The sequence below is a fragment of the Pogona vitticeps genome, chromosome 1 (genome assembly GCF_051106095.1).
Source record: "Pogona vitticeps strain Pit_001003342236 chromosome 1, PviZW2.1, whole genome shotgun sequence".
Lineage (NCBI taxonomy): Eukaryota > Metazoa > Chordata > Lepidosauria > Squamata > Agamidae > Pogona > Pogona vitticeps.
In genome coordinates, this window is record NC_135783.1 from 182,108,297 (window position 1) to 182,120,421 (window position 12,125).

At 43.0% G+C, this 12,125-nt stretch overlaps 1 protein-coding gene and 1 long non-coding RNA gene across 20 annotated transcripts in view; one reads left to right on the forward strand and one right to left on the reverse strand.

Moving 5' to 3' along the window:
• Nucleotides 1–12,125, reverse strand: part of ABI2 (abl interactor 2) — an 87,067-nt gene that overhangs the window by 38,464 nt on the left and 36,478 nt on the right. For all 19 annotated transcript variants that reach the window (XM_078379670.1, XM_072978542.2, XM_072978535.2 and 16 more), the window contains exon 2: nt 6,250–6,417. In XM_078379670.1, coding sequence (XP_078235796.1) covers nt 6,250–6,417 — 168 coding nt within the window. The remainder of the gene's footprint in view (nt 1–6,249; nt 6,418–12,125) is intronic.
• Nucleotides 5,222–7,868, forward strand: LOC144584169 (uncharacterized). Its single transcript, XR_013538260.1, has 2 exons — nt 5,222–5,345; nt 7,655–7,868. It is a non-coding gene; the product is annotated as an uncharacterized LOC144584169 (long non-coding RNA).

Consider the following 12,125-nt stretch of genomic DNA (forward strand, 5'->3'; position numbering starts at 1 on the left):
TCTGGCGGCCATTTTGGAACCGCCGAGCAGCTGTTCCCCCATCGCAATGCGATAAAACATTGGTATGCGATCGCATTAGCGATCGCAAAATCCACATCGCTATGTGGATTCATTGTTAAACAGTGCGCTCGTTATGCGAGGCACCACTGTAGTTTAAGATGACCTACACTGTGCATGCTCCGCCTGCCCAAGCTTCAGTTCCATTTTTCCACCACAGATGTGCAGGCATGAGGTAGATAAATTCAGTGACGGAAAGTGGGGAGGTAGGGCGGGTTTGTGTGAATTCACAGAATGACCACTTGAAGAACCAGGGTTACAGGTAAGTAACCCCTCTTTCTTCATCATGGTCTTCTGTGAATGCACACAAAAAGGGTGACTAGCAAGCTAACTCACCGGAAGGAGGGCCGTCACTGAAGAGCAGAAGTCAGCACAGCCCTGCCGAATCTCGTCTCATTCTTGGCCCTGAGGTCCAACCTGTAGTGTGTGATAAAGGTGGACGCTCGCGACCAAGTGGCAGTCCGACAGATGTCAGGTAGATCTATACCATGCAGGAGAGCTGCAGAAGAGGCAACTGCCCTCGTAGAGTGGACACGCAGACCTTCAGGTGGTGTTCTATGTTGAAGTTCATAGGCTAATGATATTGCAGAAACAAGCCACTGGGAAAGGGACGAAGGAGCTGCCATAAGACCCTTCTTTTGTCCAAAGAAGCAGAGAAAGAGCTTGGGAGATAACCTAAAGTCTTTGGTCCGTGAAACATAGAAAGCAAGTGCTCTTCTGACGTCCAAGGTGTGGAGCATGCGCTCTGTGTCATTGGTAGGTTCAGAAAACAAAGTAGGGAGGAAAAGAGGCTGATTCAAGTGAAAGTCAGATACTACTTTAGGGAGAAAGGATACATCAGTGTGAAATATCACCTTGTCCCGAAAAAAATTGTAAGAATGGTTGGTCAGCTCGCAGGGCAGCCAATTCACTGGCCCTGCGGGCAGAAGTTATAGCCACCAAAAATAGTACTTTCATTGAAAGCATTTTGAGGTCACATGTGGCCATTGGTTCAAAAGGTGGCCGCATCAGAGAATGCAATACCAGATGAAGAAACCATTGCGGCACTGGCCGTTTCACAGGAGGTCATAGATGCACTAGTCCTTTGAGGAAGGCTTTCACCGTAGGGTGAGAAAAAAGGTGAGAAGCAGGTGACCCTCGAGGTTGGAAGGAAACGACAGCGGCAAGATAAACCTTCAACGTAGAAATAGATAAGTTGAAATCGAACAAGTACCGGAGGAACTGTAATAACGTAGAGAGGGTAACAGAAGTGAGTGAGAATGAGTTCCCCCTTGCTTGTTTATATAGCACATGGTCGTGGTATTGTCTGTGACTATTTATACACCACGACCATGTACTGGGGGGAAAAAAGCTTTGATAGCCTTGATGACGGCTCGAATCTCCAAGTGAGTGATGTGGAGAGCCTGTTCCTGCAGTGACCACCGGGCATGAACTTGATGACAGTCGCAATGCGCCCCCCAGCCTGTTGGACTTGCATCCATGGTGACTTGGACAGTAAGCTGTAGAGGTTGAAAGGGACGCCCCACTTGTAGATGCGATACAAACGACCACCATTGTAGTTGTCTTGCCAGTTCTGGCGTGACTCGAAGACTCTTGCTGTGATGATCGCGGAGAGGGTCAAAGAGCGACAGAAGCCAGACTTGCAACGACCTGAGCTTGAGCCGAGCATGTGCTAAGCCCGGTGTTGTCAATGCCATAAGACCGAGCAAATGCTGAGCATGCAATGCCGTGACTGTAGCCCGTGGTTTGAATTTCTTCACAGCTTTTAAGATCTTGTGGATTCGCTCTTGTGGAAGAAAGATACGGCCCTTGGTGGCATTTATTGTAGCACCGATATAATTCACAACACGTGAGGGGATCAGATGAGATTTTTTGTAATTTATGGTGAGACCTAGATTTCAAAGCACAAGTGAACTCTGTGTCTTTTAGGGCTCTGTGTCTGGATGGAGAGACCACTAGCCAGTCGTCCATATAGGGAAACACATGGACACCGTGCAGCCTCAGGTGAGCCGCGACAGGTGCCATGCACTTGTAAACGTCCAGGGGGCAGTGGCGAGGCCGAACGGAAGAGCCAGGAACTGATAAATGATGTCTTGAAAGACAAATCTGAGGAATTTGCGGTGAGCGGGATGAATTGTTATGTGAAAATATGTGTCTTTTAGGTTGACGACCACAAACCAATCTTTTCGTTTTAGGAGATGAATGATGGACTCTAAGGTTACCATGCGGAATCGACGAGGATGAAGGTAAGTGTTCAAGGTTCTTAAGTCCATGATTGGTCTTTTTCCACCGTCTTTTTTGGAGACGGCAAAATGCCTTGAGTAGAAACCGTTTGCGGCGTCTTGTCTTGGAATTTTCTGAATAGCCTGTTTTCTTAGCAAGGAATGAACCTCCTCCTCTAAGGTAGGGTCGAATGATGTGTGTTCTACCTGACCTAGAGGAGGATATTCTATAAATTCCAGACGATAGTCGGAACGAACGATGTCTAGAACCCAGGAATCTCTTGTGATGATGAACCAGTTTTTAAAGAACGGTTGCAGTCTTGTTGTGGGAGTGGAATGTAGAAGTATTGTCCTGGAGTCAAAGATAATTCTTGTGTTTCTTCGCAGGAGGTTTATACAACTGACGTCTCTGAGAAGATTGTGCACGGTAAGTAGAGGTTGAGGATGCACCCTGTGAGGATCTAGATTGAGACTGAGTTTTGAATTGTCTAAACTGCTGTGCAGGTGGAGTATACTGGGTGGAAGGCTTCCGCCATTGATATCTAGTGAATCAAGGTTGCGGTTGGATATAATAAGACTTTGCCGTTTTCATAGCCTTGTGTAATTCCTCGAGGTGGCCGTCGGTTTTTTCACTAAAAAGGCCAGAGGCATCAAAGGGGAGATCTTCAACCTTAGTTTTCACATCATCCAAGATATTGGCGGAGCGAAGCCACACATGTCTGCGAAGGGTCACCGATGATACTAGGACCCTAGCAGCAGCCTCCACTGAATGACTGGTGGTGATCCTCTAGTGCTTAGAAACCGTTTGGGCTTCCTCAAATGTGTTAAGGTATCCCTGACGAACATCCTTTGGGATTAGCTGTAAACCTGGGAGAATCTTCAACCAGAGTTGTTTTTGGTAAGCACACAAGGCAGTTTGATAATTACCTATACAAAGCAGGAAGGAGATAAGTGAATAGATGCGTCTACCAATCACTTCCAATTTCTTGCCTTCTTTATTCGTAGGGACGACATGAGCTATCCCAGTGGGTTTGGTGTAACTAGTTTCAACGATGGGGGAGTTACGGAATCGAAAGTTTCAGGAGAAACTTGGCATCATCTCCATTGATTTTGTACATATTCTCAGTACACCTAGGTAGAGGTACCGCAGCAGAAGGATGGTCCTAAAGTTCTTTTATAATTTTCAACAAAGCTGGTAGATAGGATAAACTAGGAGGAGGGGAGCGTTCCTTGTTAATATCCCCAAAGATGAGATCCTCCTCTGGGGGTGCAGGCTCATCCATATGCAACTTGAGAGTCTTTGCTAGTCTTGACAACATCTGGGAATACGAAGAAAAATCTTCGGAAGGTGAGGAGTCATGTGGATCGCCGGTGTCGGATTCCACAGTTTCCCCCACAGGTAGCTCATCACCCTTTGGCTGTTGAGGGAGATCACGATCGGAGTCAGAAGCCTGAGAGGAGAAAGGCACCTCATCATCAGATGAAAGCTCATGTCCCCTGTTCTGACGTCGAGGGTCGACATCGAGCGCCGCAGTAACCGACTGCTGTTGGGGGGGCAATGGAGTAGCCATTGAGACAGCAATAGCAGGAGGACCCATCGGTTTAGCTGGAAGCGGAGCTGGTTGCGAAGGCTTCCCCACTGATTCTTTGTGTCGACGTCGATGCTTCCGAGGAGGAGAGGAGGCCAAAGAAGAGGAAGACACATAGATGTATTTAGCGCGCCTATGACGTCGAAGGAGAAGAAGAGTAGTCTCTTTTGCGGCGGCATCTATGTCTTCTACGCCTCGATCCCGAAGTAGTGGATTCATCAGAGGAAGACCTGTGTCAACGTCGAGAGCGACGTTTCTCTTTGCGTTCCCTTGAGCGATGTCAATCGCTTGAAAGATGTTTCCTCTTCTCTGCCCTTTTAGGAGGAGGAGGGCTTGATTGGGAGGGAACTGGAGAAGCCGACAGAGCCAGAGACGCCCGCCTGGTGGAAACAGGGCTAAGAGGGGCTAAACCCAAGTTTGCGGTAACTTGGACAAGCTGACTTGGCGTTGGCGAGGGAGCATCAAGGGGTACAACTGGCTCAGGTTGCCTGGGTGGGAGCGAAGGGACTGCCTCTGACATGGAGTCCTTATCCCTAGACAAATCCTCCAAAATCGGGGAAGGCATGGCCGAAGAGGTGGGGGAGAGGTGCTGGGTGGAAAACGTACTTTTAACTGGCTGCTTTGCCTTCACTTGCTTCGCAGGTTTGGAAGTCGAAGCGGCTTTGGAAGAAGACCCTTTCTTAGCTGCAGCTTTTTTAGACGGTTTAGCAGCAGAGCCTTCGGAAGGAACAACTCCAGGTAATTGGTGGGAGCCACCCTCAGCAGAAGATGTGACCGGTGGAGACGGGAGCTCCATAGCTGATGGCTTGGAGGCTGACAAGGCAGAGTCCCACAAGTGTAACTTGAGCCTCTGTTGCTGCGCTTTCAAGGCAGCTTTGGTAAACGCCTTGCAATGCTTGCAATGCTGAGGAGAGTGCGATTCCCCCAGGCAAAAAAGACAAGTGTCGTGTCCATTGTGAAAAGGGATCTTAGCAGAACACACGACACACTGACTAAAGGGGCCAGAGGGTGGAGGGGGCATAGGCAGGGAAAAGGGACCGGGAACGACCGGTAAAAAAGGCGGGAAAGGAGAAACTCACAGCTAGAGTCCCGAAAGTAAGCCAAAACGTCAATGCCAAGTCCAATAAGCAGTAGGGAAGTCCTAAAAACACGCCAAGTGATCAAGAAAACCAGAAATACGGAGAGTAATAAAGCGAATTTAGCAGAGCTAAGAAGCAAAGAACCACTTCGCACGGCGGAGAAATGGAACTGAGGCTTGGGCGGGCGGAGCATGCGCAGTGTAGGTAATCTTAAACTATGTTTCTTTTCTGCAGAGCTCGAGAACATTCCGAAGGAACCAGCGCTGGCGCTGACTTAAACCTTTTTGTGTGCATTCACAGAAGACCACGATGAAGAAAGAAAGGTTTCTAAACAGATGCAGAAGAAAAGAAACCCCCTGCTTAACGCAGGAGAGAATGTTGTGGACATGCAGAGTAAGGTGAGTGTGGCTCCCAACAAAACTCAACTGCTCAGCTTTGGAAGATACCGAAATGAGCTAGATAGAAAATTGTTCTGACTGTAACTACAAATGGTAATTGTAAGCAAAGACACCTGTTTCTACTTTAAATGCTTCTAGAGTACTCTTATCATACAAAGTGATAGTTTATGTGGAAAAGAAACCAAAGGGGCAGGACTGTGTGTGGTGAGACTCAGCTGATTCCTCCACCTTTCTCTGTTGTTCTTTTTCTCCATCACATTCTGCTAACTAAAAGGAATAACCAAAAATTCCCCAATAATAGCTGGGCTCGATAATTTTATCATTAAAAGCATCCATGTTTTCTTTTTTAAGGACAGATAAACTTCAAATACATGGAGATGATGTGGCTCCTAACAAAACACAAAGAGATATTGTTCTTCCAAAATACCAGTGCAATATACGCAAGCTTTTAATTAGACACATAATTTGTAAACAAAAAAACCAAACCCAAAGTAATCTTTTTATGAAGTTGGTACTGCTACCAAAGTTTGCTTTTCTACGACTTTCTGATAAATCAAATTATTTCTCAAGTTCTATTTGTAGCAACAAAAATATACATAGCTATTAAGGATCTTCTATCCCTGCAAGAAAATAGCACACATGACTGCTGCACATTACTGTTTTACGGTGGATAAAATCAATTATTTTTTTAAAAAAATCAAATTGATTTAAATCAAATCCAATCCAGTTGCCCTTTGAAGTAAGTTACACAAAGACTAGTGACTAGCTTAAGATCATCCAATAAGCTTCACAACAAAGAGGACTTCTAAATTCAGATCCTCTACACTCCAGATTGAATACTACTCTCTATACAAGATGTGACACTTGAATTCAAATTACGCAAGGATAAAAAATATGTTCTTACTTGTGAAATGTGGTTGATTGAAGATTCCATGCGCCTAAGCTGGGACGCCTGTATATCCAGCATTTGGAGAACATTGTTGGCCAAGGTGTTGATCAAATAAGCTACACTAGCTAAAGACTGAGTTGTATACGCTTTGGTTTCTTCTAGGGCTCGTTGTTTATCTGTTGACTAAAGCAAAGAAAAATAATTAGAATTATATTATATTATATTATATCATATCATATCGTATCATATCACTACATATTGGTTGAAATCCTGTTGCGCAACTTTGCCAGGCATAAACAAGAAATTATGAAAAAATTCATATATAAAACAAGCATGTTTAAGATCATATATCCTCTCTAAATGACAACATGGTTTCCATTCAAATTTTAAAAGCACATAGCAGTTAGCATTTTCTTTTCAGAAAATCATAGCAGGTTTTTGAAAAATAACCACGGAACTGACTATGAGCCACCACCACCCCCAAAAAGGGGGGGAGCAATCATACAACAAGCTTTGGGGAGCAAGGAAGAAAACCTTTTTCTAAAAAAGCAAGAATGAGAATTTTAATAATAATCTTAGAACTACAGAGCAGGAAGGGACACTATGGATCACTGAATCCAGCCCCAGTCAAGGAGGGACTGTAAAGAACCAAACTCCCAATCTCTGGCTCTGCAGCCTGATGCCTAAACCACAGAGTTATCCAGCAATTTTACTTGTCCAAATTTCTCCAAATGTGGCATAATGCAAACCCATGCCATCCACAACTGCTCTGGCAAATACAGTCTCAATTCAAGTACCTGTGCAAAATTTACAACTTTTTGTTTGATTGCCCCCTCCTATTTGTAATGCTGTACAGAACACTGTATTAGGGGGGTCATATAATATCACTTTTCCAATCTCAATTACTTAAGTCTTTTTAATTATATGTTAGTGCTAAAGAAGACCAAATGTTTTCCTCCCTCAGCAGGATCTCTATACATGAAGGCATGTTATCTCTGATTTCCTGGAAAAAATTTAAACAGCATTGCCACCCGCTGTAATAGACTTCTCCTATGTGATAGTTGGAACTACACCTCCCATCAGTCCCGAAGCAGGGAACCGATCATCGCAAAGCGAAATTCCCCCATAGGGAACATCGTTTTGTGATCGCAAAAACATTGACATCAAGTGGTTTCGTCATTAAACGGAGCGCCCGTCTTGCAGGGCACCACTGTACATTTATTCCACTGACTGTATAATGTGTTCATTCTGTCCCATAGAAGATATATTGAATCTGTCCCATAGAAAAGATATATTATCCAAGTCTGCCTAGACATCAAGTAGAATAAACATGCAACCTGTGAAAATTTATAGAAACCAAATGAACATTTTAACGTGTGTAAATTAAAATTGATTTTCAACTTTATTCTGCTTCAAGTAGCAAAAGAAAAGGAAAGAAAACAGGAAGGAAATGAAGCAGTCAACCATTCACAACTGAACTGAGGAAGCAACAGCTCAAGAAAATCTGATCTTTGAAACCTGAAAAATGTTACATCCTTCCTTTCTATTTCTACCATTACAAACAGTGCCAAGATAATATAGTCAATAAAGAAGCAGCTCCAACATATTTTGCAAGAGCAGCATTTTAAATTCAGTTGCAAGCCAACAGTATAGTCATCTTTCAACTCAGACCTAGTCATTTGCTTTGTAAAGCAACCAGTGAAATCAGTGCTGGCATCAGAAGAATTTTTTGTTTCAGCATCAAAACAGGCAGAGCCTATTTTAACAATAACTAAGAATTGGCCAACTACTCTAAATCACTGACTTCATCAGATAAACTGGAATAGTATTTGGGCACTGGGCTCACAGCAGGCATTTTTAAAAACATGGGCAGAGCAGAACAGAGGGTAAAAAAGCAACTGTAATCCCATCTCTATCTAGTTTTGCATTACATATTTATGCACATAGTGTGCATAAATATTTAATGTTTAAATTAAATGGAAAGATTGGAACTAGAGAAACAAAATAAATTTGATTGTATACTGTATTAAACAAATTAAAATTCTCCAGAATATTTACAAAAGCTGAGTCTAGAGAAAAATTCTAAGAGAACCAGATCACCTGCAAGTCACCTCCAAAAGTTGAGGATGCTGGAGGAAAAAGAAGGATCTAAAGCAAATGAGTTTAACTCCAATCAATATGACAAAAGCATTCCTTTAAAAACCGCAGATCCAACAATTTATTTATTTGTTTATTTGTTTATTTATTTATTAAACTTATCTACCGCCCATTTGGAACATGTCTACTCTGGACGGTTAGATCACTTAAAGTTCCAAATCAATAGCTTCAAGTCAGAAAGAAACTAACGGCCAGTGAAATGGAGTGATATATTCAAAGTGTTAAGTCTCACAGCATCATGCCACTGTCAAAGCCAAGTTTATAATCTTTGTGCTGCATTTTTATGTTCTCAAAGCCAGAATTAGTATAGGCAGAAGAGCCACTCAGTTTCTACACTGACATCTCAAAAGCTCAAAGGAAATGCAGGCAAAGCTCCCTCACTGACACTCAGGCTCCAATTACTATGCAAAGCAGAAAAACAGGAGCCTTGACATCAGGCCAAGCATAAGATTCTACAGTAGCTATGTACAAATTCATTCCCAATAATTACTAAGACCAAACTTTAGAGCTACAAGTCAGCTTGACTTTAGAACTGTAGCAAGGATGTTTAGGTTGCTGTCCTACTACTGGAGCACAGAGCGATAGCCTAAAGTGGAGATATACTATAGTTCTGCTACAGTAGTCAAAACTCCATGCCACTGACCTTCACCCTCAATGTATCATATGCATACATACAAAGAGAAAACATCCATGGTAAGTAAGCTTCCCTGCACAGATATCCTAAATGAGAAGAATTTGGGACTGCAACACAAATCAGCAATTCAAAGTTATATGCCACAAACAGAAGAGAGTCTGGTGGCACCTTAAAAACTAATATGCTTAATCTAGTATGCGTTTCCATGCAGTGTAGTCCACTGTACAACACACTAACATGGCAACACATAGGAATCGAAATTTGAGCAGTTGGACACAGCACACAGTAGAGTTTCCATTATAATTGCATGTAAAATTGACATTTACAATACAGTGGTGCCTCGCACAGCGAGGTTAATCCGTCCCGGATTAACCCTCGCTGTGTGAAACATCGCTGTGCGGTAACAAAAAGCCATTGAAATGCATTAAACTTAGTTTAATGTGTTCCAATCGGCTGATTTACGCACCATTCAGCGAAGTTTTTCAGTGGCCGGCAGCCATTTTCGTGCCCTCCCCTCGCTGAACGAGGGCGCGAAAACGCTGCAATCAGCTGTCCGGCGGGTCCAAAATGGCCGCCAGAACAGCCAAAAGGGCCGGGTGCAGCATTTTTGCACCCTTGGTAAGCGAGGGGAGGGCGCGAAAACGCTGCGCGCAGCCATTTCGGCTGTTCCAGCGGCCATTTTGAAGCCGCGGAACTGCTGATTGGCGGGTCGCAAAGCGAAGGTCGGTAAGCGAACCGCTTACCGACCTTCGCTCTGCGATTTTCGCCCATTGGAGCCATCATTCTGCGATCGCATTAGCAATCGAAAAAGCGTCACCGTAGAGCTAATTCATCGCTGTACGGTGCGCTCATTCTGCGAGGCACCACTGTACTTAGAAACAAACATTCAGCATGGGTATTTCAGAGACGCGCCAGTAATGAATGAATCAGTGAATCAATGAATCAATGAATACACACACATGCGCGCACACACGCACACACACCAAAACATTGCTTTTCCTGCTTTGCATTAACAGTGTCATGGCAATGTCTGCAATGTATATAATTTTAAACAATGTGCAAGTTCCCTACTTCTGCTTTACAAGAACTTGAAGATCTGTCCATTTGCTAGAAATCATTCATGTCAACTTAGTTGGCTACATTTATGGCTGGTTCTTGTCCCAGCAATGCTGAAGGAACAGAAAAGGAGCTCATGAAAAGAGCCAGCAATCAACATTTCCATTTTTCAGGATTTCCACTGTCTCTGCCATTATAAAGTACTGTACATACATGGTTTTCAGGATTTCCACTGTCTCTGCCATTATAAAGTACATCATCACATCTCCTTATGTTACTGATACTCTCTAGATTTTCAGACATGGGATAGGAAAGTGGAGGTTGAAAGGTCAGTCCCATTCACACTACAAAATGGCCCAAGTCAGCCATAAAAGGAAAGAACTACATTCTGCTCCAATTTATTCTTCCCCCACCCCACTCTACCTCTGCCATCCCCAAAGGACAAGAAATGTCTGGTTTCTATATCTAACACAGTAAGAAGTCAGGGTAGGGCTAACCTTATTTTTAACCCTGACTGAAATGCAAAGGTAAATGGCACAACAATCTAAGGAAATTGTTCATAATGCAAAGATTTACACCAAAATCAGATACTGTATGTAAGAAACCAACAATCAGTCTGTATAAACAAAGACTTCAAACACCTTAAATACCTTGGCTTCCATAAATATAAAAAAAGCTAGTATCGTGCCCTTGGGGCAATGAAAATAGCCTTGAACGCAAAAATAACTCAAGCGGGTAAGCAGCAGCAAGAAGAACAGGCATTTGAAACTCTGCTGCTCACATGAGACGATTGCTGCTTTTCCCAGGGGAACAGCAAACTGCAAGACTGGCAGGTCGAAAATCATTAAAGTAAGCTTCATAAAAATGTTATTTTTTCAGGAAGGAGAACAGTTACTTTTCTCAAAAACCAAGGAAGACTACCCCAGCTTTTCAAACCTGGTGCCCTCAAGATTCTTTGGCTTTGACTCCTGTTACTGCTTACCATTGGTCATGTTAGTTGCAATGATTAAAGATGCAGTCGAAAATGTCTTGAGGATATCAGGTCAAGAAAGACAGGGTTAAACAGCTAATGTCTAGCTATCTGTCAATGACATCTTCTGTAATACTGTTGCCTACCATAAAATAAAAGCAACCACTGCTAATCACAGTTAGCAAAATGTCAAACAAATTCACATGGGATCTTTGCACATCATTTTTTAAAGAATCACATTAATCCATATTCTGGTCTGAACTATAGCAAAAAATCACAATAAAAACCTTGACATTTGAATACATGTTACATATTCCTCACATAAATGTAAGAGTACAGTATATGATATTTTTACTGGACCAAAATAAACTAGTTTCAAAGCAGACGGGGGAGGGTGGGGGGAGGTAAGGAGACAGAAAGAGAGAAACAGGAAGCAATCATAAACTAATCAGTAGCTTTTTGGTTCTGAGAGAGGGATGTAAAATTCTAAACCATGATGTAGAGGCTTGAGACCACAGCCTCAGAAGACTGATATCAACTCTCATAGACATGTACCACCAATCTTTGGACTCTTATGTACGTATAATGTTTTGGCCCTAGCCATGAAAAGGGTTGTGCTATGCCTGAAGTAGTAGAATTTTCTCCATGAAAGCTTGCAATTTGTTTGATTTTTGGTTCTCACATAGTTCTTGAACTGCCATGGGGCAGGGAGAGCTGGATGACTTTCTCAGCATACAGAACACAAGTATTTGAATTCTGAAACTGCAGACACTGGAAGTCACCACTGTCTACAACAGGATCCCTCCACATAATATTATAGTGCAAATATAGTTAAAACAGTATTATTTTCACAGATCAAGAAAGTTTAAAGCACCTAAACATAATGGATTAACTTTAGAACAGCAACACAGCCAAGGCTAGAGTTCTCAGACCACAAGAAAAAGCATGGACATCATTTTGTTAAATATATGGAACAAAAAGCTGCTGGAGGTGATGACTCTGAATCTGGCTGCATAAATGAACACACACACACACACACACACACACACGCACGCACGCACACACACACAATCA